Source organism: Perna viridis, chromosome 7 (assembly GCF_037379345.1).
Source record: "Perna viridis isolate PV_CMFRI_1.1 ecotype Kerala chromosome 7, ASM3737934v1, whole genome shotgun sequence".
In the NCBI taxonomy this organism is placed as follows: domain Eukaryota; kingdom Metazoa; phylum Mollusca; class Bivalvia; order Mytilida; family Mytilidae; genus Perna; species Perna viridis.
This window is the reverse complement of record NC_142451.1, coordinates 2,218,332-2,235,182: the sequence shown is the minus strand read 5'-3', so window position 1 is coordinate 2,235,182 and position 16,851 is coordinate 2,218,332. Positions and strand designations below refer to the sequence as shown.

The following is a 16,851-nucleotide window of genomic DNA, read 5'->3' as shown; positions in this document are numbered from 1 at the left end:
AGTTACTTTACAGAAAATTTGTACATTTAGGATTGTGATATGGTTTTTGTTTGTTTTTGTTTACCAAAATAGGATTTCAGTTTTTGCAATATCAAGAAATTTCTGCTTTGTTCATTTTTTTTATGAATAACGTAAAGCTTGTGAAGTAACAACCCTGTCATGATTTTAACCATAATAAATACATTTAATTTCAAATTTCTAGTGTGAGAAAAAATCCTTACAAAGGTTTTTTTTTTAATTTACTCCTGATTCCCTACTAATATCACCACCATCTTGCCAACTTGGTACATACCTACTTCTCAAAAAAATTAAAATTCCATCAAATTCAAACAGGATGTTCAAATTAACACACTGAGTACACCATGCTTTTACATTTTGTAGAAGCCATTGTTAATAAACAGATCTTCTTAATAAGTACCAGTTGGTAGAAATAGAAAAAAAGAAAATAGTCCAAAGCTGTAGAACTATTTTACTTAGAAGTCTTAAAAACACATGACATGAAAAAGATTCATCTACAAATGTATATATAAAATAGACAATCCATTAAAAATGTATTACCTATTTATACAGTATTTTAGACTTTCTTTATTTCACCTACATGTAAGATTATAAGAGTCTTGAAAATTGTCTTCTAGCTTGATGAGTATACATGTAGCTTTAAGTTTTTGTCATGTATATTTTTCATAGCGAGACCATTCAAAAAATCTGCAAGATCAGTTAGAAAGGGAAAGAGAGAACTTTGTAACAAAACAGAAACAAGAACTAGGACCTGTTAAAGAACAACTACAGGTAAATTGATAAGTCTTACCAAATATTTTTGTAAAATACTTTGCATTTTTAATTTCATAACAAAATTTCAAAAGATATGTTTAAAACTTGAAAGCTTGATACCATAGGCTGACATATGTTGTTGACTGACAATATCACAATAATTGAGTATACTTAATATGGCTTTTCTAGCTAAATTATAACAGTTTGTCAGAAACATTCTGTCTACCAAATATTCAAGGAGTGCTTGACTGAAGCAACCTTTACTGGATTGAAAAATGTTGTCATATTTCAGTTCCAACATTGTGCCACGGTTCTTTGACCGATTAAGCGTTTGAAAAATGGCAAACTTGTGTACTGCTGGGAACTTGCAGTTGAATGGACTTTATGGAGACTTTTATAGATGTGTCTATTAAGATGATTAGAACATAAATACCTGATTACTTTCTACCCATTCTTCTTCAGCTCATCAAATGAATTAATTACTACTAACATCCTTAATTTAAAAGATAATTTTACAAACATAGCATTCGTTCACTTACATGATTTGGTTAACCACTTCAGGTACATATCCAAACAATAGGTATTTTGGTAGCAGAGAAAACAGAACTACAATCTCAGTTAAACCAGTCACAAAAAGTAGCTGAAACTAGGTTTAGTATGTAGAATTATTTGCTTTGTATTCCTCTCAATAATGTAATTGTGGATTATTAAATATTTGGAGAATGAATATGGTGAATATGCTTCAAGAAAAGAATTGAAATAAAGATAAAAAATTTGATGGCACAACTGTCTTTAACTTATTGTTATGTTTATTTTAGTTTTGGTGAATCTTCCTTTTCATTAATGATTTTAACATTTTCTTAAAAAATGATTGAAAGTTTTCTTCTAGGGAAAGGTTTTCAAATAAATTGTTTTATGTTGATATAGATGAAATTGAAGAATTATCAGGACGACTGAAAGCTTCAAGACAGAGAGTTGCAGATCTTGAGAAAAGTTTAGCAACTACCAATTCATCTAGTCAACAGTTTGAAAAGGTATTTATTGTCCCCTGTGATGTCTCATGAGGGGACATGGTAATGCCGGCCATCTGCCTGCATTTTCCACACTTTTTTTGTAATGCTTTTATCGAATAAGTTTGTTTTTTGGTATGTGGCCTTATTATGAAGAGTTACAATAGAGTTCGACATTGGTTACGATTGAATGATTTTACAGAAGTTATGACCCTTGGACTTAGAAAATTGAATTTCAAGTTTCCCACTTTTTTTTTAGCGGGGGACATTGGAATGCTGTTCTTTTATTGATTATTGAGAGTGTAATATGTACTAACACAGTTGTGATATTTAGAAAATTCATGAATTTCTCCATGAATTATTTATCTTTCCTTGCCCATAGAAAAAATGTATATAGTCATACTAAGTTACAAGCATTTCATTGGTTCACATGAAGTTCCGATCATAATAAAAGAGGAAGACAAATAAATAGCAAGAAAAAAAAACAGGCTGTTGTAACAAAGATTTGTAGAAAAGCCCCCTTTCAGTAGATTAGAGAACCAGGACATTGTTTTGATATATATTTTCATTACATGTATATGGAGATTGTTTTGGGATTCACCTTTCATTACATGTATATGGAAATTGTTTTGGGATTCACCTTTCATTACGTGTATATGGAGATTGTTTTGGGATTCACCAACATTGAGATACCCACTTTTTGCAAGATAAATCGAATTAAGAAAAGTTATTAAATGTTTATATTTTGGGGAGGGTTTGTGTGTCTGTCCATGCTTCTTACAATAACTCAGAATGCTTTAATAGATTTAGTACATGTTGGATGGAAGTTCCTGTTTATTTTTTCCCAATTGTTTATATCCATGCCTTTTAATACTGTAAAACATATGTAATGTGCTTTAGTATATCTGTTTAACAAAATCTTGTGTTGTTTTGTTTACTAGAGTAGTAAGGACTATGCCAAAGATGTTGATCGATTGAAGTTAGACTTGTATAAAACAAAGTAAGTTAATCATTATAATGAACAATTACAAATTATGTATCATTACATACAAAGAAATCTGATATCTTGTCATGGTGGAAGATGACTTATACAATAGTGTAGTTAAATGTGTCTGAAGAATATTGCAATGTTTTTTTTTATGGATAGTCATAATTGACTTTAAATATTTCTTACTTCTGGATTTGTAATAATTGTAAGAAGACATGTACTAAACAGCTCATACATTGTTTTCAGTAAGTCCAACGAAGAACTACAACAACAGACATCTGAGCTGAGTGGAAAACTACAAGCAAAGGTACAGCTCTTATTGTCTTCAAATATCTTCACTATTTCTTTGTCTTAGAATTATAGAATTATTCTTCACAATATATATCATTTTTCTACTGTTATGATTTTTTAAAATATTAAGAGTGTAGAAAAAGAGATAATAAATAACTCACAATGAAAATTTTATTTTTGTTTTTATTTTTTCTTTAATACATCAAACATCTCATTTGAGATTTCTGTCAGATGATGGTATTGTAGTTATAACATCATTTTGTTAACTTCAAAACCAATCAATCATTCAACCAAAAATATCTTTGTATCTAAGACATGAATGTACGAATATCCTTCATTTTCAGTTACGTATATTGAGTGATTAACTATGTTCACAACACCAGTTTGTATTGTAATTTCAGGTATCAGAGTGTACGACATTAGAACAGTCTGTTGGTGACCTGAAGAAGAGGTTAGAAATGGCAGAATTGTACAGTAAACAGGTATCCAGTCATCAGGAAGGTGGGCAGGAATCTCTCAAGCTGGTCGATACACTCAAACAAGAGAAAGAAGAATTGCAAAGACAAATACAGGAGGTTTATTCTTCTTTGTTTATTATAAACCACACAATGAGTAATTCAAAGAAAGTTTGTTTTTATACTGCCACTCTTGTGATTGGGGCTGTACTGCAGTCACGTTGTCCATCTGTTACACTGTTCTGTAACAGATTTCTCAACTTTTATTGAAGGGAATGCTTAGATATTTAATATATTGCTTTGTCATGGTGAGTTGTAACTTTCTCTCCTTTCCATATTTGACAGAAGGGTTGTGGGGGGTATTCTTAACACAACATAGCAAGCAATATCTTGTTTATTTTTATAACCCAAAACTAGCCCTTTTTCTTGAAAAGCTATAGATAGTTTAAAATGTCAATTTCATCATTTAATATCTTTTGAACAGGTTTGGGCTACAGTCCTCATACATATAAGATAGTTTTCTTAAGAATTGTTTTTTAAAATCATTGATCTTTTATGTTTGTGTCTATTTTATAGTATACAGAAGCATTCCAGAGAGTAAGTGGTGAAAAAGACCAATTATCAGAACAATATCAACAGTATATGGACCAGCTACAGAGTCATAATAAAAAGTTAACAGAACAGGTACATGTACATTAAAGTGGTCTTACAATATATGGACCAGCTACAGTATCATAATAGAAAGTTAACAGAACAGGTACATGTACATTAAAGTGGTCTTACAATATATGGACCAGCTACAGTATCATAATAAAAAGTTAACAGAACAGGTACATGTACATTAAAGTGGTCTTACAATATATGGACCAGCTACAGTATCATAATAGAAAGTTAACAGAACAGGTACATGTACATTAAAGTGGTCTTACAATATATGGACCAGCTACAGTATCATAATAAAAAGTTAACAGAACAGGTACATGTACATTAAAGTGGTCTTACAATATACGGACCAGCTACAGTATCATAATAAAAAGTTAACAGAACAGCTGCATGTACATTAAAGTGGTCTTACAATATATGGACCAGCTACAGGAATAGTAACAAGTTACTCAAACATAGTGGTCTTACTTGCTGCGAAAATACATTATGAAAATAATTTAGTTTATAGTAATCTATTAGTTGATTGTTTTACTATTTATGTTACTATGAAAGTACTATTGTTAGCAGAGTACCAATTTTCATGGGTAGGCCAAACCACAAAATTTGGTTTCCAATGAAATTAGAATCCTATTGATGTGTATACTGAAAATATCAAAACCATGAATTCAAGAATCTACGAACCTGTGTTTCTTCCCTAGTTCATGAAAATTGGTATCCACAAATTAAAGTACTTTCACAGTATTTAATTACATAATTTATGTATCCAAGCTAATTTGAATGAGAAGCAACTCGTCCATCATTCACATTGATTTCATAATTAAAGAATCTCTCCACCAAAACTTCTTTCAACATTTCACACAATTGTTATCTGTGTACTTTCAAGTTTTTTACCTGAATAAATGGCATCTTTGATAAATATGAACTTTGCTTGCACTGATCAGAAATTGTTCGTCAATTTCAAATTTTAAATGCAGGGTATCTGTGTTCATTAATTCAACTTTCTTTAATTTTTCTTATTGTCATTCTGGAAATTCTGTATGCCCTGTCAACCCAAATCCTATCGGATCACATGATTTTTTTCCAGAAAGCTGTATTTTTCACCTATCACTATATGGGAAATCTAAAAATGCAGGTTGTCCACCCATCCTTTCTAATATTGACAACCCTTATATGCTCTTGGGAATTGGGTACATAATTGTTAATCAACTACTATGCTATAACTAAAAACTGACATGTTAACAATCACATCCGTCTGTTGACATTTTGAGCCATTCACGTGTTGACAGAAATCTACATATATAGGACATCACTGACTCTGTCCCTATTAAATTCATTTTGTTTCAGATTTTCTTGAATGTCCATTACATTTTAAAATAAAGCTTTCTTGTATCATTGACAAATATAATCTTTATTTATACATCAAATTCTAATCAATGTTTTAAGATTACATCCTTGACAGAAGATAGAGAGAGTTTATTGACACGACAGCATGACTTGGAGTCCTCTATATTGGAATTACAAAGGAAATTAGGTATTGTGACCTTTAAGAGAATGAAAATATATGAATTTCAAAGAAAACTGGGTTTGTGGAAATATATTTGTCTAAACTTCTTGCCATGATAAGTTCTATTGTCAGAATGCTTTTAGCATAAATTATTATGTATGGAAAATCATTTTTCAATACTTATACTGACTGAGAATCAGATACCAGTGTAATGTAGATGAGTAAATAAAGTTGATACAATTACAATGTTTATGGATGATTTCTGCCTTCCACTTGACTGAAGCTATATTCACATCAGATCAAATATCTGTTAAAAATGTTAAATATTTAATGAACTGTTTTGTTTAATTGGTAGACTGATACCAACCTTATTTATTCTTTTTGTAATTTTTTGTAGCTATGATTATCAGACCCATATTGTGATCTTGAATAAAACACAGAATTTTATTATTAATTTTTTGTTCTTATAGAAGACACTGATAGCCAAGTTACTAGTGCAAACAATGACCTACTTCTACAGAAAGATAATGAACTTCATCAGCTTAGACAACAGCAAGATGAATTTAACCAGAAATATGATGTTCAGATGAGGGACAATGTACAGTTGGGAAGGTTTGTTCATCAAGTTGTACAGAATGTGTACTGAATTTTTACCTACTGAGTCATTGTTACCAAGAAACCATTTATCGTAAACCTCCTTAATTTTGTCAGCAATTAATTTTCACTGACTTAGCAACCTATAGAAAAGCCATAAGTAACTACCTTCATTATAAAATGCATTAAAGAAAGTGTAATTAGTGGAAGTGTAGTAGGATTGGGGCACTAGGCCAAACAAAAATCAACTGCTTACTACATGTATAACTACATTAAATGGTTCAAGCACTTTCCGTCAATTTCGGACATACAGGAAAGAAAAACACCCTGTAATATAATAATGACAATAAGCTACATACATGGAAAGTGTACACCATTATAAATAATAACACATAAAAGTACTCACACCTTAAAGCGCATAGCAGAGTTCTCTTAGAACAACTGGGCACTGCATTTAAAAAGAAAATGGCTATTTGCGTCTTGTAAGTAGTGCATGTATCTACATTGCAAAATGAATATAGCACGTTTTGCTAACTTAACACTGATTCTCAAAAATACAGATAAACTACTAAATCAATTATGCACTGTTCCAGAATTCATATTATACGAATTGCTTATATAACTATGCAGTTCAAAATATAGAAAATATAAAACACAACTATTCTGTTAAAATAACTTAGCAATTAAAGTATACCTTGTAAGTTTGTACAAAGGCTTTTTGTAAGTCTGGAATAAATAGGTATCAAACAGTCATACCTACAGTACAACATACGAATCATAAATACCTTGATCAGAAATAGTGCTGCGGTAAAACAACACATCATATTTATAAATGAATAAAGTTTAGATATTTAGCACTTTACCAATGAAAAATGTATATTTGCACATATTTTAGTGAATCAGGATTTAGATATTTTAAACCGCAGTTGGTTTTCTTTAAAATAAATTGCGTTAAAAATCTTTTTACCAACTAGCGCTTGTCAGTTATTCACTACAATCGCACATCTGCTCAAAGCCACTCATTCCTATACTTACGATAAATCGTGAATTTTAGAGCTAGACAATTAGAATAATTAGTAAAGAGAATGAAAAACTAACCTGGGAATAAATGCTGAATGAGTATGCAAAATTCTACAATTCTATCTGTAACATTAGCACATCTGGTCAGCTTGACTATTGAATTCCCTCTGACAAGATTCCCGCAGAGCAATTTCAATTTGAACTCGAACCAGTAAAATTCAATACCTAAAACACCTGACCAATTTCACACCTGAGCGAACTTGAAATACCTGAACTACCTGAATCTACTCCCAGTACAAATATACCTTGAATATGACACTACAATACAAATATAATCTGTACTGAAATATAAAATAATTAACACAATAAAAATGCACAAGTAAACCTATAAATATACATACATACCAAAAATACCACCTTACCACAGAAGTAAATAGCAGTGAAATATTTGATATCTTGAAACATAGTTCTTAGCGTCAAAAGTCTATATTCACTTACCTAAGAAATACTATAATTAGATTGATTCAGCTCTGGGTTTTAAAGCAATAAATCATTTTGGTTGACTCAGTTATTTTGGTGAATTTGGTTTTATGGAGAAAATCTAAGGTTTAAGCAAAATTGCACAAATATTCCAGAAGAATTAACACTATGTTGTGGTTCATGTCAACTGCTGCAAAACTTATGATGTGCATAATGTTATTTTGTAAAAATTTTAAACAGTCCTCAAAATATTTTTTAGGCTTATAGCATTTGAAAATTTTTTTTTTTGTGTTGCTTAATTAATGATATAAATCTAAAACATTTTAATATTTTTTTGGTTCTTTCCAGACTTCTAGAAGAAAAAGAAGACAGGATAACACAATTAGAGGACAGATTATCTGAAGCCAGTCAAGAAAATGGAGACAAGGCTCAATTGTTAGAGAGTATCCAGAGTAATAAAACTGCTCTAAGTCGAGCACTTACTCAAAATAAAGACCTCAAACAGCAGCTGGGGGAACTACAAAATGGATTTGTTAAAATGGTGAGTTGGTACTGATTTAGTTTTATGTTTTGACTATAAACTTAATATTAAGGTGCAGGGGTATCACTAATGGACCATGGCTAAAAGATTTCTTGTTTAATGTAATTTATTATTTGACAACATTTTAATACCTGTTTATACCTTTATTTAGTACAAACAATAAATTTTGAAACTAACTACATGCAGATTTTTTAGTATCTAATAAAAAGTTTTGAAGATAAAAAGATTGTCTAATGTGTTTGCAATAACTACAACTGTCCATTTACATTATCTTTATACATGACAGAGTAATGAGAATATGGAGCTGATGACAAGGATACAGTCCGAACAACATAACTCCAAGGAACTACTATGTAAACTGTCACAACAAGAAGATGACCTCAAAGTTCTCAGGGATTCTGTAAGATTTTAATGCCACCACAAAAGTTTGTAAAATGCTTTGGCATTGTTGTCATTACACTACATGTACTACTTGTATTAATGATTGTTTAAATCTGCAGCAAGATGGGCTATCCTTAGATGTAAATAAGTTCTATTTCATAATTAATTGGTTAATTAACTTGCAGTTGTGGATTTTGTTTTCAAATGATGTTGTGGGATATATAAGACTCACTTTGTCCTCCTTTGTATTTAACGTACCAATGTAAGATCTATTGAATTTTGGGTATCATTTTCAAATTGGTCCCCGTACAGGTTCAGAAAGTCCAAATTAAAATTTTATTTGGTTTAAACAAAAACTGAATTTTGAGGTTCTTTTGATATGTTATCTTTCTACTTTGAAAGTATTGTTCGTGGTGTACCAATTTTCGTGGTTTTCATGAGTTTGGTAAACCACAAAACTTGGTTCCCAACGAAAAGGAAATTTCACATTCATTTGTATGATAGAGTTAAATCCATGAATTTAAGAATCTAAGAACTGACATTGTTTCCCTAAAGCATGAAAATTGGTTCCACATGAATAAAAGTACTTTAACAGCATTTGTTTAGATTCTTCATTTTGGACCACAATAGGTTTCGAAATTGATTTTTTTTTTTAAATCATTCTTTATGAGAAACCTGTACTGTGTATACTGTGTCAAACGTTTTATTACAATTCAAATTCAGATCTGTATTAGGCTTGAATGTTGTGTCCATTATTTGCCTCAAGTGTTCAAGTATTAATCTCTCTGGATTTATGAACCTGCAACTTGCAGAGACTATATGTTCACATACAATATAATAAAAGGTTTTTATAATGAATTAGGCCTTACTAGAAATGTAATTTAAATGCAAAAATACCAACCATATAAATATTGTGAATTGAAGAAATCGTTGAAGGATCCTTGAGACATATTTTAATCAAAAAACTTTTTTGTCTTATTGTTCAATAGCCTTATTGTAAGTGATGTACAATCAAACATTTCTATTGAAATATACAGTGCAGTGTACATTGCAATATTGTTTATTTACAGTTGTCAATGAAGCAGTCTAAGTTAAGTGATTTAGAAAATTCATCCCTGGAAGCGAAAAAAGAAATGTACCAACAAGAACAGCTTCATGACAGATTACGGCATTATGAAGCTCAGGCTCAGTTGGTGGAGAGTTTAGGCAGGGAGCTACAGAACTCTCAGGTTAGTTAAAAAAAATTATCAGCTTAAGTTAGCAAAATATTTTCCAGCATCATGATTTATAGCACATTTGCTTTTTTTTCCATATTGGAGAATTGAAGTTGTCCTAGTAATGACGATAGATAGTATTTGCATGTATAGATTCCTAGGTATTTATACTCAAGCAAAATGTAAGCTTAAAAATATTGATCCTACTTACTACTGTTTCTAAAATAAGTATTAAATTGTGATGGGATTATTGAAAATAGCTTAACTAAAAGTGCTTTGAGGGTATTCAGAAACCCAGTAGTCAGAGTTGTCTGAACCGGCAATATATCAGATTTTCTTTATCATATTTATCAAGATTTGCAGTATTACAAATTTCAAAATACCCCTATCACTGATGCCTCATTCCTTGTATTGCACATGGTAAAACATCTCGGTCATGGAGTTGGCTTCCTATTTTAATAGTTTTGGTTTAGAATATTTCTTTTTTGCACTTGATTTTTTTATTTGGATTTTTCTATATATTTGATTACTATGCTGCTGATGAGAGGTTACTCCCAGAAACATGTGTACACCATATTGAAATTTGCAATGTATATGATTTGTATTTTTGTATTTTACAATTTTACTCTTTCAAAGTGTCTCAGGTGGTATTTTATCAATTGATATTTCCTTTCCAGGATATGGTTGATGCTTTGACAACACAAAACAGTGAACTGAGAACAATGCTGATAAAAGCCACAAGTCATAAAGAGAATAGCAATGGTGATCCTGAAGAGGAGAAGAAAAGAGATGATGTGGTTAGTAGTGTAAAGTAGAAAATATCTGAATACTTACCATATTTTTGAGAGAAAAAACATATTTGTTCAGAATCAAGTTATAAATTTAACAGGTTTAAGACAGCAAGTTGTATTTGTGTTCATGCCTCATAAAACATTGAAAGATCTGTTACATATCATTTGCTGTTTTAATTTGAGATTTCACTATTTTGACCTTCACACTTTCTTGTTCAGGACTTATTTTTGGAGACTTAGGTTCACATTTCAACACAATATTTGCTTGTTAAATTTGATTTTAAGAATGTAAGTTACAGGCTGAAGTGAAAAGTAGATAAGTGAATCTGTTGTTGATGCATATATTGCAGATTGATTCACTTTCGACGGCTATCAAACAGCTGGAGTCAGAGAGAAACCAGCTGGTGGAGAGTTTAAAGGAACAGAGAGAGTTGTCTGATAGTCTCTCAATAAAAGTGTCTGATCTACAGGAGGAGGTCATACAAAAAAGTAGGTACAGAGGTAATTGTTAATAGTGTCAAAAATTGCTGCAAATAGTAACATTATCTATTGAGCCTAAAAGAAACTCATCATTCATTTAATTTTCAAATACATCATGATGTCCCCTTCCAGCTTCACTGAAGCAGGCTATACATTTACATTCTGCCTATCATTCTGTTTTAGTTTTTCACACATGTGGTCTGGACTTTTTTTTTTTTTTTTTTAAGAAAAGGCTTATTCAAAATATATGTAGTTCCATTCCAAAAATTTCTTATAGGATTCATTGCATATGAGTGATGCCAGGAAAAGGAATCGAAGTTGACTTTGAGTAACCAGACATTGATACTTCTCTTTGACATGTCTTGTGCAGGTTTTTTCTTGTAATTTTACAGATACATTCCAGTTAGAGGAAAATAATGTTGTAAGTCGATCAGAATATGAACAGTTGAAGAAATCTATGGAATTAATTCAGGTACTTATGTTGTAAATCTTTGTGGTTTAGATCAAATATTAGTGAAGAGTAATAAATAGTGTATAATTCAGTGGTGTTTGAGTCACTCCCTGAATAATATTATTAAGTGACTGTAGTTCAAAAAGAGGTACGAGAAAAAACTGAAACAATGGGAAGTATGTTATAGCCATTTTGAAATTTTTATTTCATTTCAGAATATTCTGAATGATGAAAGATACATTTGAAGAACTGTTCTCCTTCATGTATTACCTCAAATTCATATTCACAACAAAGTGTATTTAAAACTTTTATAGAAAACTTTAATGTCATAATGAAATCAGCAAATAAAACAGAATCCATCCAGGAAAAATTTAGATAACCATGGTAATATTGAAGAACTTTAGAGACCAACTATAGGAAGGGTTATTATTATAACCATGGAAATATTGAAGAACTTTAGAGACCAACTATAGGAAGGGTTATTGTTATAACCATGGTAATATTGAAGAACTTTAGAGACCAACTATAGGAAGGGTTATTGTTATAACCATGGTAATATTGAAGAACTTTAGAGACCAACTATAGGAAGGGTTATTATTATAACCATGGAAATATTGAAGAACTTTAGAGACCAACTATAGGAAGGGTTATTATTATAACCATGGAAATATTGAAGAACTTTAGAGACCAACTATAGGAAGGGTTATTGTTATAACCATGGTAATATTGAAGAACTTTAGAGACCAACTATAGGAAGGGTTATTGTTATAACCATGGTAATATTGAAGAACTTTAGAGACCAACTATAGGAAGGGTTATTATTATAACCATGGTAATATTGAAGAACTTTAGAGACCAACTATAGGAAGGGTTATTATTATCTTTTCATCTTGTAGATTCCTAGCAAATTCTATTGTAAATTCTTTGTTGCTGATACAAGTAATGTCTTAAAGGAATTATTTAAATTAAATTACAGGAAAAATATTCAAAAGTGATGCGTGACAAGGCAGATTTATCTGATAAAGCAGATGAATTAGAACATACAGTATTACAACTCCAAGGAGAATCTGAAACCATAGGTTTGTCACTATTCTTTATACTTCATTAGTACAGTAAGTTTTTAGAACCCTGCCTTTACAGTGTTTTCCTTAAATGTAATTGTTTTTATGATATAATCATTCTTCCTCTCTTGAGGCTTTGGAAGACATGAGAAGTCATCACTAAGGATTTCTGTGATACTAAACTCATCTCTAGAGGAATTTCTACAAAACTAAACTCGTCACTAGAGGGATTTCTACAAAAATAATTTCAGTACATGGAACAGTAAATTAACATAGTATTTAAAGTAACACCTCTAACTGCTGACAGCATGAAACTTATGTTGGCATATGTGCTATTGTAATTTATGATAAAATGTGTACTGAAAATGTCAAACATAAGTGATTGATATGGTTAAAGATCTTGTACTAGCACCAGTGCTGCTTCCTGTCATTAATAAGTTCCATTAACTACCTGGAACTGTTGACATTTGTTTTGTTCATTGATCAGAAGAATATCTATACAAATCTCATGTTTCATGTACAAGTGTTAAGTAAATCATAGGTGGTTCCTTTTTTGTCTCTGCAACATTCTTACTTTCAGTTTGCAGAAGTTGTGGAGAATTTATAATGAGATTAACATTATACATCCTCTGGTCATAATGATATATGATAATTCTGTATATTTTCCAGGTGAATATATTTCTTTATACCATCACCAGAGGGCATTACTTCAACAAAGAGAACTACAGAAAAATGACTACATAGCTCATTTGGCCAAGGACAGGGAAGAAATGTCTGTATGTATCAATGGAAAAAAGTTTATTTTATTATTTCCTGAACAGCCAAAGTTAAGAATTTATCTCTTCAGGTTCACCCAAGAATAATTATTACTCCACAAATTTTTTTAGGAGAAGGTATGTAGAAATCATTATGTATGTCCATCCACATATCTTGTAAGTGCAACTCCTCCTTAGTAGCCGAGGGGATATTAGTGAATTTTATGTCTTGCATAGATGTGCATGAAAGAATATCATTACTGCCCAACCCCTCCAGAGATATTCAATCATAACGGTTTAACATTTCAGTCCATTTGAAGAGTTGAGGGTATTTTCTTTGTGAGCTTGATCACAGTATTTTTAGTTTAGTAATAAAAGAACTTGACCCACATAAAATATTTTGTTACTTTAAATGTCTCATTATTTTGTAGGTGTAGTATTCAAGGGAGATTGGTCTAGATTTCTAATTTTGAAGGGATTTTTTAAAAAATTCTTGTTCTCACAATTTATAAAATAGTTCTACTTGCAGTGAAGATGGGGTTTAGACCAGCCATCCCTTATAAAATTTTGTTTATGATGCACATTAATTTATTGTAGATGAAACTCGGAGAATTACAAACTTTAATGATGCAGTTGCTTGGAGAGAAGAACATGTTACATAATTACCATGAAGAATCTTCATTGCTTGCTCCTGATACCAAGATACAGCCACATCTATCTAATGAACCAATGGTAAATGGTGGAGGTATGTCAAGTTTCTTTATTGTTTTATGGGTTATATAAGTGTCAGCCAGTGCAAGGCAAGATATGATAATTCATTCATATACTTCACTGCAGAATATTAAACTGATGTAAGGAAAATAAAGTAGAACAAATAGAACAGAGTGTTGATGGACCCAATATAAACGTGATTTATTCATGTATTAACTTTTTGTAAAAATATTACTGTACAATGTTTGTTTGTTTTTGTTAAAATACATGTACTTGTAGTTAAAACTGATTTAATCTGAACTGTTGCCATAATACAAACTTTTTTCAAATTTAAATTATTTAATGTGGTATTTTTTTCCAGTTGTGTTAGTATTAACATTCCAAACATAGGTGAATACACTTTTGTCAGAACTTTTTCCCCCATTTATTTGTGTACATTTTTATAGATTGGCCAGATTACACAAGTTCAGAAGATGATTCAGACAGTGAAGTGGAGGCTATTGTTGGTGAGGAAATACCAGCTGTTAATGGAGAAGGGGAGACAACCCAAGACCATACAATTAACCATAAAAGTCAGCATCACCACCAACATCATGAACATCATCACCATAATCACCATCATCATGTGCCTAAAGACCAACGAACAATTGAAAAATCAAAAACTGTAGAAACAGGAGGGACTGCCACCAAAATAATGAACTTATTATCAGAAATAAGTCATACAACATTCCCTGATCGAACAGTTGATCATAACTTTTTACCATGTAAATATTGTAAGGGAAAAGTATACAATGTATAATGGTAGATACTAGTCTACTTTCTTTTTTTTTTTACTTCTGATTAATATTTGTGGGTTGCCGAGATACCCAAATCTAGCCTCAATACTTTTCTGGTTCATTGCATTTTTGAGCTGTTGTTAAAAAAACCCTGACAAATTGGTGTATTCTCTACAAATGGGACTGAAAAAAAAATTTTCCTTAAACCGCCCAAGTGCGGGTCACTTAAGAAGATACTTTATAACTTCGATCCACTATAGTTTTGATATCATTAGCTATTCAAACCATGGTACTAAATGTATTGATATATACTACTCTGTTACAAGTTTAAAGTCCTATGAACCAGTAATTACGGAGAGATTTGATTGTATGTGTATTTGGGACCATTGCATGCATGATCTGTTGTGTTCATACTGAAGGAAAGAAGCACTGAGCATGTTGTACTGCATTTATGGTTTTTCTTAGGCTAACATATTTATACTGTCTTAGAATTGAACTACATGTACTGAATTGTGCCTTATGTTTGTTTGGTACATGTACATTTAGGTATGAAATACATGTATCATTGAAGAAAGCTGTGTAATCCTTTGTTCAAAAATGAAGTAAATTATCTTTAGTCTTTAGTTGGCATCACATCAGTATAATGTAATCCAAATAGATCTATGATTTTTTTTTTACCTTACTATGTTAGAATTATTTAGTTTGACCTGCTCAGTCATATACTAAAGGACACCTCACAAAATTCAGATTCTTCATCACAATATTTACACTGTCAAATTAGCAGTGATTCTGTTAGAAAGGTGATTTTTGGCTATTGGAGAATCAACTAAGAATGAATTATATTACCAAACTACAAGTCTAGAATCCTTTTGTTGGTTATAGTTCCTTCAAATTGTTTATTTTTTAAATTCTTGGCAGTTGTGATATGAGTCTGACCTTAATGTTGCCATACTTATATCTAGTGTATATTGGATGGGTATTATGTAGGAAGAAAAGATTTGATGGTATGTAGAGTAATGATTGAGTGAATGTATTTATGTATGAATGATTTTGACGGTCAATTTTAAAAGCACCAGTTAATAATTGCTGTTTAAATCTGTGATATTGTTTGTAATTGCTACTGCTTAATCTCTTATGTTCTGCCATAACAACATTTAATTTAATATTTTAGGTATAACTTTGTCTAGCTCTTACTTGTTTTAATTGGTTCTGTTTTCTACATTTTTTTGCGATTATGTATTCACTTGTTAAGTTCTCTTATCTGTATAAATTTAAGTACTCATTAAAATTTGATGTAAGAGAGTAGAAGTTAATATCATTAATTGTATCTATCTTATTGGGTTGAAGGCAATATTTTAAAATACCTTGTCATGTGTTTAGGATAACCTTTTCATTTCTCATCTAATGCATGGTTATCTTTTTATGTGGATCTTTAAAACTTCAAGCCTTGAATAATTATGTGAAAAAAGATAAGTTTCTACAGTATATTTTTGTGGATTTAAAAACAGATTGTCAAAATCAGTATCCTTAAAAAAAAACAGTTAATTTTGACAATAATGTATCAACATATTTTTGTCAGAGCTTTGCTTGTGTTCAGTTTTTCATTGCTGGTGGAGGACTGCCAAATCCTCAAACTTTAGAAGTAATAAAACTTTTGGCTGTTTGTTTCTTTACAGAATTTATACTGGTAATCTAAGTTATGGTGCTCATTACTCGACTTAATTTCCCTTGAATAAGTGAATTTTATTACAAATTGATATTATGCTGAATTTGGTAAGTATTGAGAAAATTTTAATTTCATGTAAAAGATAGATGGTTGAGATTTTAATATATATGTTTGATTAATCAAGAGGTTATGTCATTGTTTCCTGGGTCTGATTGTTATGTTGTTATATATAAAAATATATTTCTCTA

General features: G+C 30.8%; 1 protein-coding gene across 4 annotated transcripts in view; it reads left to right on the top strand.

Annotated features, from left to right (window-relative positions):
• Window positions 1-16,851, top strand: part of LOC148610935 (golgin subfamily A member 2-like) — a 26,307-nt gene extending 9,456 nt beyond the window's left edge. For all 4 annotated transcript variants that reach the window (XM_088590865.1, XM_088590862.1, XM_088590864.1 and 1 more), the window contains 19 exons: window positions 688-789; window positions 1,333-1,426; window positions 1,699-1,805; window positions 2,723-2,781; window positions 3,016-3,076; window positions 3,462-3,635; window positions 4,092-4,199; window positions 5,622-5,709; window positions 6,153-6,294; window positions 8,125-8,317; window positions 8,604-8,717; window positions 9,769-9,927; window positions 10,590-10,709; window positions 11,054-11,192; window positions 11,576-11,655; window positions 12,611-12,713; window positions 13,365-13,471; window positions 14,048-14,195; window positions 14,608-16,851. In XM_088590865.1, coding sequence (XP_088446991.1) covers window positions 688-789; window positions 1,333-1,426; window positions 1,699-1,805; window positions 2,723-2,781; window positions 3,016-3,076; window positions 3,462-3,635; window positions 4,092-4,199; window positions 5,622-5,709; window positions 6,153-6,294; window positions 8,125-8,317; window positions 8,604-8,717; window positions 9,769-9,927; window positions 10,590-10,709; window positions 11,054-11,192; window positions 11,576-11,655; window positions 12,611-12,713; window positions 13,365-13,471; window positions 14,048-14,195; window positions 14,608-14,960 — 2,451 coding nt within the window. In that variant the 3' untranslated portion in view covers window positions 14,961-16,851. The remainder of the gene's footprint in view (window positions 1-687; window positions 790-1,332; window positions 1,427-1,698; window positions 1,806-2,722; window positions 2,782-3,015; window positions 3,077-3,461; window positions 3,636-4,091; window positions 4,200-5,621; window positions 5,710-6,152; window positions 6,295-8,124; window positions 8,318-8,603; window positions 8,718-9,768; window positions 9,928-10,589; window positions 10,710-11,053; window positions 11,193-11,575; window positions 11,656-12,610; window positions 12,714-13,364; window positions 13,472-14,047; window positions 14,196-14,607) is intronic.